This window comes from Papio anubis, chromosome 16 (assembly GCF_008728515.1).
Source record: "Papio anubis isolate 15944 chromosome 16, Panubis1.0, whole genome shotgun sequence".
In the NCBI taxonomy this organism is placed as follows: domain Eukaryota; kingdom Metazoa; phylum Chordata; class Mammalia; order Primates; family Cercopithecidae; genus Papio; species Papio anubis.
This window is the reverse complement of record NC_044991.1, coordinates 27,008,986-27,024,282: the sequence shown is the minus strand read 5'-3', so window position 1 is coordinate 27,024,282 and position 15,297 is coordinate 27,008,986. Positions and strand designations below refer to the sequence as shown.

General features: G+C 51.8%; 1 protein-coding gene across 2 annotated transcripts; it reads right to left on the bottom strand.

Annotated features, from left to right (window-relative positions):
* Window positions 1–4,781: 4,781 nt before the first annotated feature.
* Window positions 4,782–12,157, bottom strand: LOC101016449 (glutathione S-transferase theta-4-like). Of its 2 annotated transcripts, XM_031656065.1 has the most exons (5): window positions 11,999–12,157; window positions 10,486–10,573; window positions 7,920–8,070; window positions 6,489–6,665; window positions 4,782–5,100 (listed from the first exon to the last, which is right to left on the bottom strand). In XM_031656065.1, the coding sequence occupies exons 1-5, from the start codon at window positions 12,120–12,122 to the stop codon at window positions 4,903–4,905; spliced, it is 738 nt and encodes a 245-aa protein (XP_031511925.1). In that variant the 5' UTR covers window positions 12,123–12,157; the 3' UTR covers window positions 4,782–4,902. The 2 variants fall into 2 exon arrangements, with proteins under 2 accessions (XP_031511925.1, XP_031511926.1); XM_031656066.1 differs by lacking the exon at window positions 6,489–6,665.
* Between the last annotated feature and the right edge of the window lie 3,140 nt (window positions 12,158–15,297).

Genomic DNA, 15,297 nt, shown 5'->3' with positions numbered 1-15,297 from the left:
CCCAGCTAGTTTAAAATTTTTTTTCTGTAGAGGCAGGGTCTCACTGTGTTGCCTAGACTGATCCTCCCACCTCTGCCTACCAAAGTGCTGGGATTAGAGATGTGAGCCACGACAGCTGGCCAGTAATAATGATATTTTAACTGGAAAAAAATTAAGGAAAGATGAGAAATTCAGATTTCCATGTTAAAGTTTTGAAAGGAGGTAGACACTCAGAGAAGGCAACGGCTGCCTTCCCCTCACCTCTGGATAACTTCAGTCAGAGGCCCGAGGAGGAGCTGTCAGGATTCTGGTCCAAGGCTCAGCCTGTCTTGCAAGTTCAAAACCTAATTTGGGGTGCGAGTAGTGGCTCATGCCTGTAAACCCAAAACCTTGGGAGGCTGAGGCAGGCAGATCACCTGAGTTCAGGAGTTTGAGACCAGCCTGGCCAACATGGTGAAACCTTGTCTCTACTAAAAATGTAAAAATTACCTGGGCATGCTGGCATGTACCTGTAATCCCAGCTACTTGGGAGGCTGAGGCAGGAGAATTGCTTGAACTCTAGAGGCAGAGGTTGCAGTGTGCCGAGACTGCGCCATTGCACTCCAGGCTGGGTGACAAGAGGGTAACTCCACCTAAACAACAACAACAACAACAACAACAACAAAAAACAATTAATTTGGTCCATGTTTCAGGGTTCATCATTTTCTTTGGGTCTGACTCACATAAACCAACTCACAAAGGCTGTATTTATTAATTTATAGAAAACAAGATAAAAGTGAAAGTATGTGCGATTCTTTTTTTTTTTTTTTTGACTTAGCCTCTCTCTGTCACTCAGGCTGGAGTGCAGTGGTACAATCTCTGCTTACTGCAACCTCTGCCTCACGAATTCAAGCGATTCTCATGCCTCAGCCACCCAGGTAGCTGGGATTTCAGGTATGTGCCACCATGCTCAGCAAATTGTTGTATTTTTAGTAGAGACAGGGTTTCACCATGTTGGCCAGGCTGGTCTTGAACTCCTGGCCTCAAGTGATCTGCCAGCTTCAGCCTCTCAAAGTGCTGGGATTACAGGCGTGAGCCACCGTGCCCGGCCTGGAAAAAAGAGAAAAGTCATTTAGACAGAATGCTCCCAAACATTGCTCAGTGCTCTCTTGGCTGTGTAGTCTCCTAGAAAGCCTCTTGGGTGTTACTGGCCAGGACCAGGTCCGTTCTGCCCATGCACAGTAAATTAATCACTGTGACACGAGTTTTGCAAAAGAGAAAAGATTTATTCACAGGGCACCAAGCAAGGAGGTAGGATAATAGCTCTCAAATCCACCTGCCTGAAAATAAGACTTAGGGATAAACCTTGCTTCCAAGAAATAGAGGACAGACCCCAGCCACACTCAAGGGGGCTATACAAGGATGTGAATACCAGTCTGCCTGCCTCGTGGGCCTGCAACGCCGAAGAGCCATGCACTTGGTTTAAAGCTTTGCTGTTGCCATCTTGACATTCTTAACAATTTAAAAATAAGGGTCCCCACATTTTCCTGTGTAGCCAGTCCTGTCCAAGGAGTCCGAAGAGCTCATGAGGGTGGACAGGGCACTGTCTGCTCTGGGCAGCGATGGGGCCACTAACAGCTGTTCTCCCGTCTCCCAGTCCCTACCCCAGGGCCACACCTTCCCCGTGGTCTCTCACATTCTTGTTTATTTGTTTGTTTGTTTTCTGAGACAGGGTCCTGCTGTTACCCAGGCTGGAGTGAGTGCAGTGGTGCAAACTTAGCTTACTGCAGCCTCGACCTGGGCTCAAACAATCCTTCTGCCTCAGCCTCCCATGTAACTCAGACCACCAGAGCATGCCACCATGCTTGGCTGATTTTTTGACTTTGTAGAGACGGGGTTGCACTTTGTTTCCCAGACTGGTCTTAAATTTCTGGGCTCAAGTGATCTTCCCACCTCAGCCTACAAAAGTGCTGGGATTACAAAGATGTGATCCACCGCCCCTGGCCTCTCTCACATTCTTGACATTTAAAGTTACCGTCATTAACAAGGAACATGGTTACACTCAAATTTACTCAAGAAAAAACTCTTTTCTCCATTAAAGAGATATGTGGCCTAGCTGCTTCCTACTCTAGTTGAGGTCTTCTTTTTCCTTTTTCTTCTTCTTCTCTCTTGTTTTTTAGAGATGAGGTCCTGCTATGTTGCCCAGGCTGGTCTCAAAGTTCTAGCCTCAAGAGACCCTCCTGCCTTGTCCTCCCAAAGTGTTGGGATTACGGGTGTGAGCCACTCTGTCCAGCCTCAAACTGTGCTCATTAGATCAGCAGCAGCAGCAGCCTTGCCTGGGAGCTTGTTAGAAATATACTACCAGGCTCCCATGCCTAAACCTAGACCTACTGAATCAGACAGAGTCTGTATTTTCATAAGATCCTCAGGTGATCCAAATGCGCCTCAAACTTCGAGGAGCTTTGATCCAGAACCTGCGCTGGAGGCCACCGGGGGCCACCCTGTTCCTCACAGACTGCAAGTCACGTTTTTTTTCTTGGCTCTTCTCTCTGTCCCAATGTCTCCTTCTCTCTGTGTCTGACCCTGAGGACCCTATGACATCTTCTCAGGGGAGTTTCCACTGCCAAAGGCCTGATTCTCTCTTTTTTTTTTGAGACGGAGTTTCACTCTTCATTGCCCAGGCTGGAGTGCAGTGGCATGATCTCTGCTCACCACAACCTCTGCCTCCCGGGTTCAAGCGATTCTCCGGCCTCAGCCTCCCGAGTAGCTGGGATTACAGGCATGCACCACCACGCCTGGCTAATTTTTTGTATTTTTGGTAGAGACAGGGTTTCTCCATGTTGGTCAGGCTGGTCTCGAACTCCTGAACTCAGATGATCTGCCCACCTCAGCCTCCCAAAGTGCTGGGATTACAGGCATGAGCCACTGTGCCCAACTGCCAGAGGCCTGATTCCCTAGAATCTGATGGGCTCTTCTAGACATCAATCTCTACCTGGGCTCTTGTTGAAGAAGCCAATCAGCTCGTTGGTTGGAGCTCACGTCATATAAAACATGGCCGCCTTCCAAGCCCTGTGTGTGGACAATGAGATAGGGACAAGTAGGCATATCACGTTGTGATACCTGGGCCCACGTCTGTCCTCAGGCCCCCAGGATATGCTTTTATGGGGAGTTTTCCTCCCTTCCCCCAATATGGTCACTCATAATTTTACACCCAACAGTCAAACAGAAGTGGAAGCTATAGGGTTTCATGAAAATAATAGGCTAGGCTGTGGGGCTGAGTAAAAGGTGCTGGACTGCGGTAGGTCTTACTCCAAGATGGCCAAATGGAAGGGCTTTTAGCTTTCTTTGTTTTTGTTTTATATCTTGAGACAAAATGTTCAATTTCTACACTTTAGAATAAAAAGAGCTATACTTTATGTTTCATATTTTTTGTATGCTTCCTTCCATACTCTTTTGAACAATGCAATCATATTTTCATTATAAGGTATAATTCACATACCATAATGTCCACACTTTCAAAGTATACTTTAAAATTCAATTGGTAGCCGGGCGCGGTGGCTCAAGCCTGTAATCCCAGCACTTTGGGAGGCCGAGGCGGGCGGATCACGAGGTCAGGAGATCGAGACCATCCTGGCTAACATGGTGAAACCCCGTCTCTACTAAAAATACAAAAAACTAGCCGGGCGTGGTGGCGGGCGCCTGTAGTCCCAGCTACTCGGAGGCTGAGGCAGGAGAATGGCCTGAACCTGGGAGGCGGAGCTTGCAGTGAGCCGAGATCGCGCCACTGCACTCCAGCCTGGGTGACACAGCGCGAGACTCCGTCTCAAAAAAAAAAATAAAAAAAATAAAAAAATAAAATTCAATTGGTTTAAAGTCAATTCAGTGGTTTTTAGTATATTAACCAAGTTTTGTCACCATCACAATGATCTAATTCTAGATCATTTTCATCACCCCAAAGAGAAACTCTGTACCCATTAAACAGTCACTCCCCATTTCCCTCTTCTCCTAGCCCCTGGTAACCATTCATCTACTTTCTACCTCTGTGGACAGGAAGTATTTGCCTCTTCTGGACATTTCACTCAAATGGAATAATGAAATATGTCACCTGTTATGACTGGCTTCTTTCATTTAGCATTATGTTGTCAAGATTCATCCATGTTGTAGCATATCACAGTACTTCATCCCTTCTTATGGCTGAATTATATTCTATTTTATGTATACACCACATTGTGTTTATCCATTCACCAGTTGATGGACTTTTGCATTGATTCTATGTTTCAGCTATTGTGAATATTGCTGTGATGAACGTTCATGTGCAAGTTTTTGTCTGGACATATGTCTTCAGTCTTCTTGGTATATACCTAGGAATGGAGTTGCTGGATAATATAACTCTATGTTGCCCGGGCGCAGTGGCGCACGCTTGTAATCCCAGCACTTTGGGAGGGAGGCTGAGCTGGGTGGATCACCTGAGCTCAGGAGTTCGAGAAAAACAAAAAAAAAATTAGTTGGGTGTGGTGGCGTGTGCCTGTAATCCCAGCTACTCGTGAGGCAGGAGGATCACTTGAATTTGGGAGGCGGAGATTGCAGTGAGCCAGATTGTGCCACTGCACTCCAGCCTGAGTGACAGAGTGAGACTTCATCTCAAAAAAAAAAAAAAAAAAAAGAAAGTGGAGTATTGAAGTCACCAACTATTATTACTGACAATGTAGCCACATTTAACCCTTTACTTTTAAAATTCTTTTTGGAAACTGGAAGGATCTGTAACCACCACCCACTCCCACATCAGACCCTGTGCATACGCCAACTATCTGTTGCTCAGCAGCTGTGATGGTTGTTCCAGCTCTTTATTAGGCAAAGAAGAGGTGTCTTTTTTAGCATTTCCTTTAAGGAAGGTGGCTCAGATTGTTGAGCCAGCCAGGCCCTGCAGGATGGCTGCAATTAGGATCACAAGTACTTCTCCCGAAACTCACAGATTCTCTGCGTGACCATTGGATCCAATGTTGAAAAGTCCCAGTTGGCCAACTGCATTAGTCGATCGTGGGCCTCCTTAAAGAGGCCAGCGCCAATATTCAGCTCCACCCGCATGCGCCACTCGGCTAGCTTGGAGCTGTTGAGGAAGACATTATAGTTGGCTGCCATGGGCTGTGGATAGACAAAGAGGAAGATGTGGTGAGCCTGGGGACCAGCCCCACCTGGGTCCTCTCCCACAGCCTCAGGCCCCCGCCTCCAACATCTGCCTCTGCAAAGAAATAGGCTGCTGACCCCCAAGGCCTGAGCAAGGGGGTCGCAGACTATGTAATAGATGTACATGGGGATGGAGAATCCAGAATCCCCCAGGGTCTCTGGTCACTGCTCTTCTTGCTCTAAGCCTTCTGGACCATGCTGAGAGGGCTCCCGGCCCAGGCAGCTCCCACTTCTCCAGCCTGCGACCTCACATGAATTCTGCCTTCTTCCAAGGAAACCCCTTATCCCAGGGGTGTATATGTGGATGAGGGAGAGAACTCAGGTTTTTTTCCCCATGTTTAACCTCCGACTGTGATCAGGCTCAGGGGCTAGAATGGGAGACCTGGCAAGCAGTCTACCCTGCAGTTTGGCTGGCTCACTAAGACAGTCTACCCTGCAGTTTGGCTGGTTCACTAAGACAGTCTACCCTGGACTTTGGCTTTGCACCCAAGGTCTTTGGGAAGCCCAAGAAGGGGTGGGTGGTGGGTGACATGTAAGGGGTGGGGGCAAAGCATATGTCTGAGCCCTCGGGGCAGGCCAGAATGATTTTTCCTGGTGCTGGTCCGCACTGCAAACAGACCAAAGAGACTAATTTTCATATGAGCCAGAGATCTCTGGGATGAGGAAAGGAACACTGCATTTCCTGGCCAAGCCACCAGGATCCCAGGTGCCTCCTCCTGGGCATAGCTCTGGCTGATATGAAAATTAGTCTCTTTGGTCAGTGTGCAGTGCCCTAGCTGGTGTGTAGGATGGCCAGTTTAGACCCTGGCCAGTGTCTTGAGAGGCAGAACTGGTCACCCCTCCCCTGCATGGAGAGGCCACATAAATGCCCCATACTCAGGTGTGCCTCCAAATGCACAGTGGATGCCCCTCAGACCCAGCCAGGAGAGCTGTCCTCCATAGCTGTCTGTCTGGAGCTCTGGGAATGAGGCAGGGCCAGAAGGAACCCCAGGGGCCAGTGAACATTTCCTGGCGAGTCCAGCAAGAGGAGGCGGTATCTGGGATGCTGGTGGATTGACCAGGAAATGCAGTGTTCTTCTCTGTCCCAGGCTCACCCTCCAGCTCCTCCCACACCGAAGAATCTTTGTCAAATGTGGAGAACTGTGATCCTCCCTGATTGATAACATTCTGTGCTTCCTGTTGCCCCCAGATTGAGTCCAGGCCCCCAGACCTGGCTCCCACAGCCCCCATGGCAGCTCTACCTGCCTTTCCCGCCTCTCCAGCCTATCCTCAAGTGATGGCCCCACTGGTCACAGAGGAGTCCCACCTCTGCCCAAGGTCTAACCCTCCTCCACCCCAACCCACACCTGCATCATCTCCACCACGGCCACCAAGTCAGCCAGTGAGATTTGGTCCCCGGTGATGAACAGCTTATCCTGCAGAAAATACGCCTCGAAGAGCCGCAGGCTGTTCTTCACCTCTTCCACTGCATGCTCCATCTTCTCAGCTGAAACTTCCTCCCCTGTTATCTTTGGGATCAGCAACTGGCCAGGGTTGGGAAGAGGAGGGAAGAGGAGGCTGCACTCCAGGGCCACCTGCCCTGCCTGGTCTCTGTACTCTTGTCTGCTGGATAGATATTGGACACTTCCCAGGACATAAAGTAGTTTCACCTCTTGTAGCAGTTCTGATTGGTGGAAGTTGCTGGGAACCATGTGTTCACAAGGATTTGGGGAGCTCAGCAGGTATAAGTCCTGTGACTGATTAGTGATGCCTGTCACAGGCATAGAATTTGATGTAACCAATCATGTACACATGTATTGGTTATTTGTCACCTTCAAATTTTCTATTTTTTTTTTGTTTTTTGTTTTTTGTTTTTGAGACGGAGTCTCACTCTGTTGCCCATGCTGGAGTGCAGTGGCGGGATCTCAGCTCACCGCAACCTCCGCCTGCTGGGTACAAGAGATTCTCCTGCCTCAGCCTCTGGAGTAGCGGGGATTACAGGCACGTGCCACCATGCCTGGGTAACTTTTGTATTTTTAGTAGAGATGGGGTTTCACCATGTTGGCCAGGCTGTTCTCGAAGTCCCAACCTTGTGATCTGCCTGCCTTGGCCTCCCAAAGTGTTGAGATTACAGGCATGAGCCACCGCGCCCGGCCATCTTCAAATTTTCTATGAGCTTTTTTTTTTTTTTTTTTTTGAGATGGAGTCTCACTTTGTCACCCAGGTTGGAGTGCAGTGGCATGATCTCAGCTCACTGCAACCTCCACTTGGCTGGTTTAAGCAATTCTCCTGCCTCAGCCTCCTGAGTAGCTAGGATTACAGGTGCCCACCACCACACTGGCTAATTTTTTTTGTATTTTTAGTAGAGACAGTGTTTCACAATTTTGGACAGGTAGGTCTTGAATTCCTGACCTCAAGTGATCCACCTGCCTTGGCCTCCCAAAGTATTGGGATTACAGGCTTGAGCACAACACCTGGCCTTCTGTGGGCCTTTCAACGCTGAGATTCTCTAGTTCGGAATGAAATGCCTCAAATGCTGTCCTGGGTAAGTCATATCAGCCCCTCCTGTACGCCCTTCCCCTCGGCCTAATAAGACTCTTTCATGCCCATTGTTTCAGTCCACACCCCTGACAGCTCTGTAAGACAGGCAGGAGAAGGAGCTGAGGAAATGAGGCCCAGAGAGGGAGGGAGACTGACTTACTAGAGTTCACCGGCAATCAGCAGGGCCAGAACTGGCCACCAGCCTCCCTGACTCCCTTGTGCCCTTGTCCCCAGGCCCCGGAAGTGATCCTGCTCACCTTGTGCCAGACTATCTTCTTCATGGGCAGCTGAAAGGCCGCGTGTTGCCAAGCCATGAACTCATCCACACTGGCACGTACGTGCAGGTCTGGCGGGTACCAGTGTGATGGGGCGCTGTACTTGCGGCACAGGTAGTAGAGGATGGCCACACTGCAGAAAGGGCCCGTCAGGGGCACTGCCCTTGCCTTCCTGAGTGCCAGTACATCAACCACCCCAATATGCCCTGGGCCCAACTGCTGGGGCTTCCAGAGCAAGAAGGAGCCCAAATGGCCCCGGGAAAGGCCTTCACCAGAGCTGTCTGTCTGACAGTCAGTAAGGGCAGGGAAGGAGCCCTGCAGGGTGAGTAGGAGTTGGGGGCTGGTGGTGTAACAAAGAGTAGGCCAGCAAGGGGAACAACACGTGTCAAATCAGGATGCTGAGGCGGGTGGATCGCTTGAGTCCAAGAATCTGAGGCTGCAGTGAGCCAAGATCACGCCACTGCACTCCAACTTCGGTGAAAGAGCAAGATCCTTTTTCAAAACAGAAACAGGCCAGGCACGATGGCTCACACATATAATCCCGGCACTCTGGGAGGCCAAGGGCGGGCAGATCCCTTGAGGCCAGGAGTTGGAGACCAGCCTGGCCAACGTGGTGAAACCCTGTCTCTACTAAAATGAAAATACAAAAATTAGCTGGGTGTGGTGACACACACCTGTAATCCCACCTACGGTTGTAGTGAGCCAAGATTGTGCCACTGCACTCCAGCCTGGGCCACAGAGCAAGACTCTGTCTCAAAAAACCAGCAAAGAAAAACACAGGCTGAAATACCAGGGTAAGGGCAGCAAGGTGAATCTGAAGAACGGAGAGTAGGTGGGTGCAACTGGAAGGAGGATGGGGGTGGTTGGGGAGTGGTGAGGCAGCCAGAGACACTGTGGAGGCCACAGAGGGTAGCCCCAGGAGATGCAGGGAGGTTATGGACTTAATCCGTCAGATTAGGTGTTATATAAGCCAGGGCATGAAAGGATCCATCTCTCTGGTGCTGGATGGAGGGTGAGCCCGAGGGGGCAGAATGGATGACAGCAGGGCCAGCAACTATCGGGAAGGTTGTGATGTCCGGGAATGGTGGAGGTCATGGGGACAGAGGGAAGGGGACGGAGGGGAGACATGCTTCGGAGGGGTGTCCTAGGCCTTGCTGATTGATGGCTGGTGTGGGAACCTCCACAGGACAAAGTGCTCCTTGTTATCATCAACTTAAGCAAGCCTTGCCAAGGTAAAAAGTTAGGGCATGCAGAGAGCTACCCGATTAGAGTGGCCGGAGAGACAGCGGCTGGCTGCAAGATTCAGAACTTGTTTGGATCCTAGTCCAACTTGGCATAAGAAAATATTTAGGAGATAATCAGAGGGGAAGTTTTGAACAGCAGGAGCCAGACATTAGATTAAGAATCTAGGAATTATTGTTAATTTTGTGAGGTATCTTAATGGTAGTGTAGTGTTCCTACCTCTCTAGCCCAGGCTGGAGTGCAGTGGGCAATCAGGAGTTCACTGCAGTGCGTGAACTCCTGGCCTCCACTCCAAGCGATCCTCCCGTGTCAGCCTCATCAAAGTGCTTTGGGATTATAGGCATGAGCTACCATGCCCAGTCTGTTGCTTTTTCTTTTCTTTCTTTCTTTCTTTCTTTTTTTTTTTTTTTTAAGAACTCTTGCTCGGCCTGGTGTGATTGGCTCAAGCTGTAATCCCAGCACTTTGGGAGGCCGAGGCGGGTGGATCACGAGGTCAGGAGATCGAGACCATCTGGCTAACACAGTGAAACCCGTCTCTACTAAAAAATACAAAACTAGCAGGCAGTGGCGGGTGCCTGTAGTCCCAGCTTCCTCCCGGGAGGCTGAGGCAGGAAGAATAAAGCGTGAACCCGGGGCTTGGAGCTTGCAGTGAGCGAGATCCTAGCCTGCACTCCAGCCTGGGTGACAGAGCAAGACTCGTCTCTAAAAAAAAAAGAGCTACTATCTCTGCGAGGTATGTTCCTAAACATTTATTGATTTGTTTACTATTTATTTTTATTTTTGAGATGGGATCTTACTCTGTTGTCCAGGCTGAAGAACTCAATCTCGGCTCACTGCAACCTCTGCCTCCCGGGCTCAAGCAGTCTTTCCCCTCAGCCTCCTGAGTAGCTGGGACTATAGGTGCAGACCACCACGCTAGCTAATTTTTGTATTTTTTGTAGATATGGGGGTTTCGCCATGTTGTCCAGGCTAGGCTGGTCTTGAACACATGAGCTCAGGCCATCCCCCAACTTCAGCCTCCCAAAGTGCTGGGATTACAGGTGTGAGCTGGCCCCTAAACATTTATGACTGGAATGATGGGATGTCTGGGAGGCAGGGGAATAGAAATGATGTAAAATGGACTCCAGGTTGGCAACAGTCGGAGCTGGGCAATGGGTTTGTGGGTTCCTCATGCCCCTCATTAGTTAGTATTCACTCTCCTTTAGTGTATGTGTGAGGTTTTCCATGGTGAAATAGACAAATGCGCGCACTGTGTCTCCCAGGAGGAGCAGAGACAGATGGTGCAAGGGCCCTGGGGAAGACTTACCTTTCACTTAAGATAAATTTCCCATCTTTGAGGCTGGGCAGCTTCCTGAGGGGGTTGATGTCAATGTATTCTTTGCTGTGGTGGTGACCTGGGAGGGGCAGGGAAGGTATGAGGCTGTGGGACTCCAGGGGAGAGAGAACTGAGACTCCCAGAGACACAAACACCTCCCTCTCTATTTTCTCAAGAAGAGGGAACTGAGGCCCAGAGGGACATCGCGTCTCACCCCAGGTCATAGGGCAAGGCAGTTGCAGAACCGGACTGGGATCAGAACTGGTGGCTCCCAGGCTACTCCACCCTAGGTTTAGTGACTCCTGTGCCTCCTACCTGTGTCCAAGGACCAGGACGACCCTTTGGCCCAGAAGCTGGAGGCCTCCCCGTCCAGCTTCCCCCAGCTGGGGGGAGGCCTCCAGCTTTGGGCCCACCCCCAAAGCTGGATCTGAAGCCACAGCCTTTGAATCACCTGAAGCCCTGAGGGACTGAGTCCCATCCCCACTCCCATCGCCCTCACTCCTCTGTCCCCTCTTTAAGGAAGCCGGGCCCAGCACACAGCTGGACATCCAAAGGGAAGCCTCTCAGACACAATCGGGGTCATCTGTACAGGGAACCTGATGTAGGGGCAGGAATTGAAACTCTTTCTGGACCAGCTGCTTCCCGTTGGGGGCTCCACTCGCACCCCATTCATTTCCAAAGCTTCCCTGTCTCTTCCTCTGTGTTCTAGAGGCTTCTGCTTTTGCAGGTTGAGGTTTTGGAGCCCCTCTGTGCTCAGGATGGAGTTGGAGCCCACCCGTCTGACCCTCACTCGGGGTCAGTGGAGCCCTGAGCCGTTCTGAACACTGGGGAAGACGGATGTAGACAGACTGTGCTCTTCTGCCCCCTTTGCCAACCTGGCAGGCAGGTGCTGAGTTCACAACGTCCTAGACTTCCACAAGGAAGCCAGGGTGCCTGGTGGGAGCTCAGGGAGTCCCAGATGCTCTTCCTTCCCCCTTCTCCTCGAAAAGCCTGTTCATCTCCGGCATGGGGACTGTCATTAGTGGGGAATGACTAAGGTAGGCTAGACAGGGATGCAGCCTACAAGCCCCCGGCATCATTTCCTTCCCTGGGGACCTCTGGGGTGACTCCCTTGTCTCTGTCTCTGCTCCTCAGAAACGCCCCTATCAGGCTGGGCATGGTGGCTTATGCCTGTAACCCCAGCATTTTGGAGGCTGAGGTGGGCAGATCACTTGAGGTTCAGATTTTGAGACCAGCCTGGTCCACATGGTGAAACTCCTTTTAAAAATACAAAAAATTAGCTGGGTGTGGTGGCGAGCACCTCTAATCCCAGCTACTCGGGAGACTGAGGCAGGAGACGCACCTGAACCCAGTGGAGGTTGCAGTGAGCAGAGATAGTGCCACTGCACTGCAGCCTGGGCAACAGAGCGAAACTCCATCAAAAAACAAGAAAAAAAGGAAAACCCCAATCTGTGTGCCCTGCATCCCCCAGGACCAGGCCTGCCGGGTAGCACTGGGAACTGACCTTTCAGCAGATCCACAAACTGAAAGTTGAACTGGATGTCATGCTTCTTTGAGAAGATGTAGACGGCACGGCAGGGTGCTGACAGCAGGTCCATGTAGAGCTCCAGGGCCATGTTGAGACACATGCAGGGCCCCACAGCCGCAGCTGGCCAGCCACAGACCTGGGCCTATGTCTGGCCAGAGTCCCCTGGCCCTGTGCCCTCTCCAATCTGGACCCAGGACCCTGTGTTCCCCAGGGAAACTTCTTGTTTCCCTTTGTGTTGTCATAAGGCCAGGAAGCCTGCAATTCTTACGGCAGCAAGGATTCTAAGGAGGCCCAGGAGTAGGCTCGGGAGAGGTCTGTGGCAAAGATGTGGCAGCTGTGACCCCAGTCTCCCCCTTCAACATATGCCTATGCCCCGTGGCACCACCTCACAGACACCCTGTCTGAGAAGGGATTATGCCTGGGAATTCCCATGGCTGGACTTTCATTGCAGAACCTGACGAAAGGGGCTTTGCAGGGTCCAGAATGAGGGGGAGGCAATAAGAATTATCCCTGGAAGATTCCAGAAGTAGAGACTGGGAGTATCCATAGGTGAATGGAGCCTGAACTTTGACTGAAAAGGAATTGGGAGAAAGAGACACAGGAACCTGGGAGCTTTGGGAGCAGTGGGGACACTACCACCAGGAAGTCAGGGGACACTCAGCCAGCGTGTGCCATGCAGAGGAGCCCGGAAACTTCCTGGCCTGGGTTGGGGCTGCAGTGGCCAGACTGTGCACCTGGTGGCCCAGGAAAGTAACTAGAGCCCCACATGGGGGACTGAGTGCCACTCACTCTATGCTGTGATCTAATATGTCTAGGCTCAGAAATGGGACTGACCCCACTTCCAGTGACAGAGTAAGCCTGGAGACAAGCGAAGAGCACGCAGTGTGTTTATTGCAGACAGCAGGGTGCAGTGGAGTGGGCTGCACCCAATCAGCGGAGCCACTCCTGCAGCAACTGCACCTGCTTCTGGGCCAGCTGGGGGTCCCGCTGAGCCTCACTGTGGTTCTGAGGCTAGAGAATGAGCTTGTGGGCCTCCAGGAAGAGCTCAGTATCCAGGGCGGCCTCTACACGGGCCTGCCACTCTTGCAGCCGGGAGTCTTGGCAGAGGTCACAGCCAACAGCAGTGGGCAGGGAAGATAGGACAGCTGGGGTTGGGGCTCAGCCCCATGCCCAGAGTCTCCCCAGAGGGCAGGTGGGTAGGAGAGCTTCACCTCCATCACCTCCGTCAGCACCAATCTTCCAGGGAGAGCTGCTCCATTGCCACAAAGGGCCTGGCCACCAGCACCTCCCCATCCAGGTGCTGCAGGGCTGGTGGCAGCCTCCCTAACAGCCATTCCAGTTGTGCAGCATCTGCAGGCTGCCCTGAGAAGTGGGGCAGGAGAGACTGGGCTGGGAGGAGAGGAGCAACTTAACCTAGACCCTTGGAATCCTCTTGGGCCTCCTCACCATCCCTTCCCGGCTGCCATTCATTAGTGATGTCCTCTGGGGCTCTGTGTTCAGAAAGTTTCTAAGGATTCATTCCGGCTTAGGGGAAGGAGTACTGTGATAGATTAGTGATGTCTGCTCAGGGCAGTGGAAGTGAAGCTAATATGTAATATGTGCCAATTGGTACCTTCCATCTCTGGGGGTCCAAACTCCTGCCCCAGCCTGCATGACATGGCCTAGGAAGCTCACTTTGCACAGGTAGACATTGGTGGCAGGCAGCTGGATGGTGACATGCTGCCATGCCAAGTACTCACCCACGCAGGTGCGGGCCTGCAGCTCAGATGGGTACCAGTGTGCCTCCATCTGGTACTTTTGACTGAGGTATAAAACGATGACCACGCTGTGGGCAGGAGATGTCAGAGATCTTTTCTCCAGCCTGTCAGGGCCAGGCGGCTTTATGGCTCATATTCATGGTGATTTGACCAGGTTTTCTTCCCACCTTCTCCTTCAGGGGAGGACCCCCCTATGCCGCAACTCCCTCCAGGCAGTATCTCCCCACGACCAAACCACTCTGCTTCTCCATTTCCAATTCGATCCTCCCTGGGCCCATGTTTCCACTTCCCCTCCCAGTTATCGCACCATCCTGCCCTCCATGCCCAGGCCCCACTCCCTGGCATCAGGGTCCCCACTCAGAGTGAGAGAGGCAGGCCTGCCATGTGAGCCCTGCCCAAGTTCCCTTCCTAGTGCCCCAGAGCACTAGGTGCCCATTTTCCATCCTCGGGTAAGCCCTGGGAGGTGGTTACATTATTTCCCCCACCCCATTTTACAGAGGAGAAACTTGGCACACAAAGTTCTGTGATTTGCCGAAGGGCACAGAGTGAGGAAGTGGGGAGCTGGGATTGAAAGTGGAGTCTCCCCTGGGCCTTCCCAGCTCCTAGGACTCTGAAAGGATGAGCTGGGGACATTTGGGGAGGAGCCAGCCTCAAGCCTGAGCCTTGCCTGCTGGCTTCAGGTTGTCCAGGCTTATCTGGGTGACCTATGCCCTTTCCCCACCTGGGCAGCTCCAGATGGCTAAGGCTCTAGCCAGGTTCCAGCCTCCAGCTTTAGCCCAAAGGTGCCCGTGGGTCCAGCCTCTGCATCAGAGCTACACAAGCTGAAATGAGGAAGGGGCTGCTGTGACTTGGAAAGATGTCCATCCCAGGGAAAGATCTCCCCTCTTTCCTCTGCCTCCTCCTACAAGTCTGTGCGCCTGAAGCCAGGCAGATCCTGGCTGTGACCCTGGGTGGTCACCAGGTCACCATTCCCTCTCTGCTAGTAGGAAGTCGCCATCTCTGAGGGCAGGCATCTTCCCCAGGGGTTCACCTTCAGGAACTCAGGCTTCAGGTGCTCCCCTGGTGGGCAGAAAGGAGAGAAGGCTCAGTGCAGGGCCTGGTCCTTGGCACCCACTCCATGGGGTCCAGCCCAGCCACTTGGCTCACCCCAAGCCAACTCCACCGGCTGCAGCTGAAAAGGGATGCCATTCTGTCTTGCAAAAGTGGATGGTGTGTCAGGTCCAGGAAGAGCTCGAGCCCCATTGCTGCTCCTCTCACCTGCCCTCCCAGAATTCTGGACCTCCAGGAGTTGCTCAGCCCTTCTCCAACAGTTTTGAGCTGTTTCCTGTTCATAGTCTGCTGTAATGGGCCAGAGCACAGGGCAGGCTGGGCTTCAGGGACCTTCTCCGGATATTCCTGGGAAGAGAACTTCATCTTCTCTCTTAACTCTTGCTGATAATTTTCTGGAGCTAGGCACCTTGTAAAACCCATGTCCCAGAATGCCAAACCTGGAAATACAATGTTGGCGCTGAAGCTGCA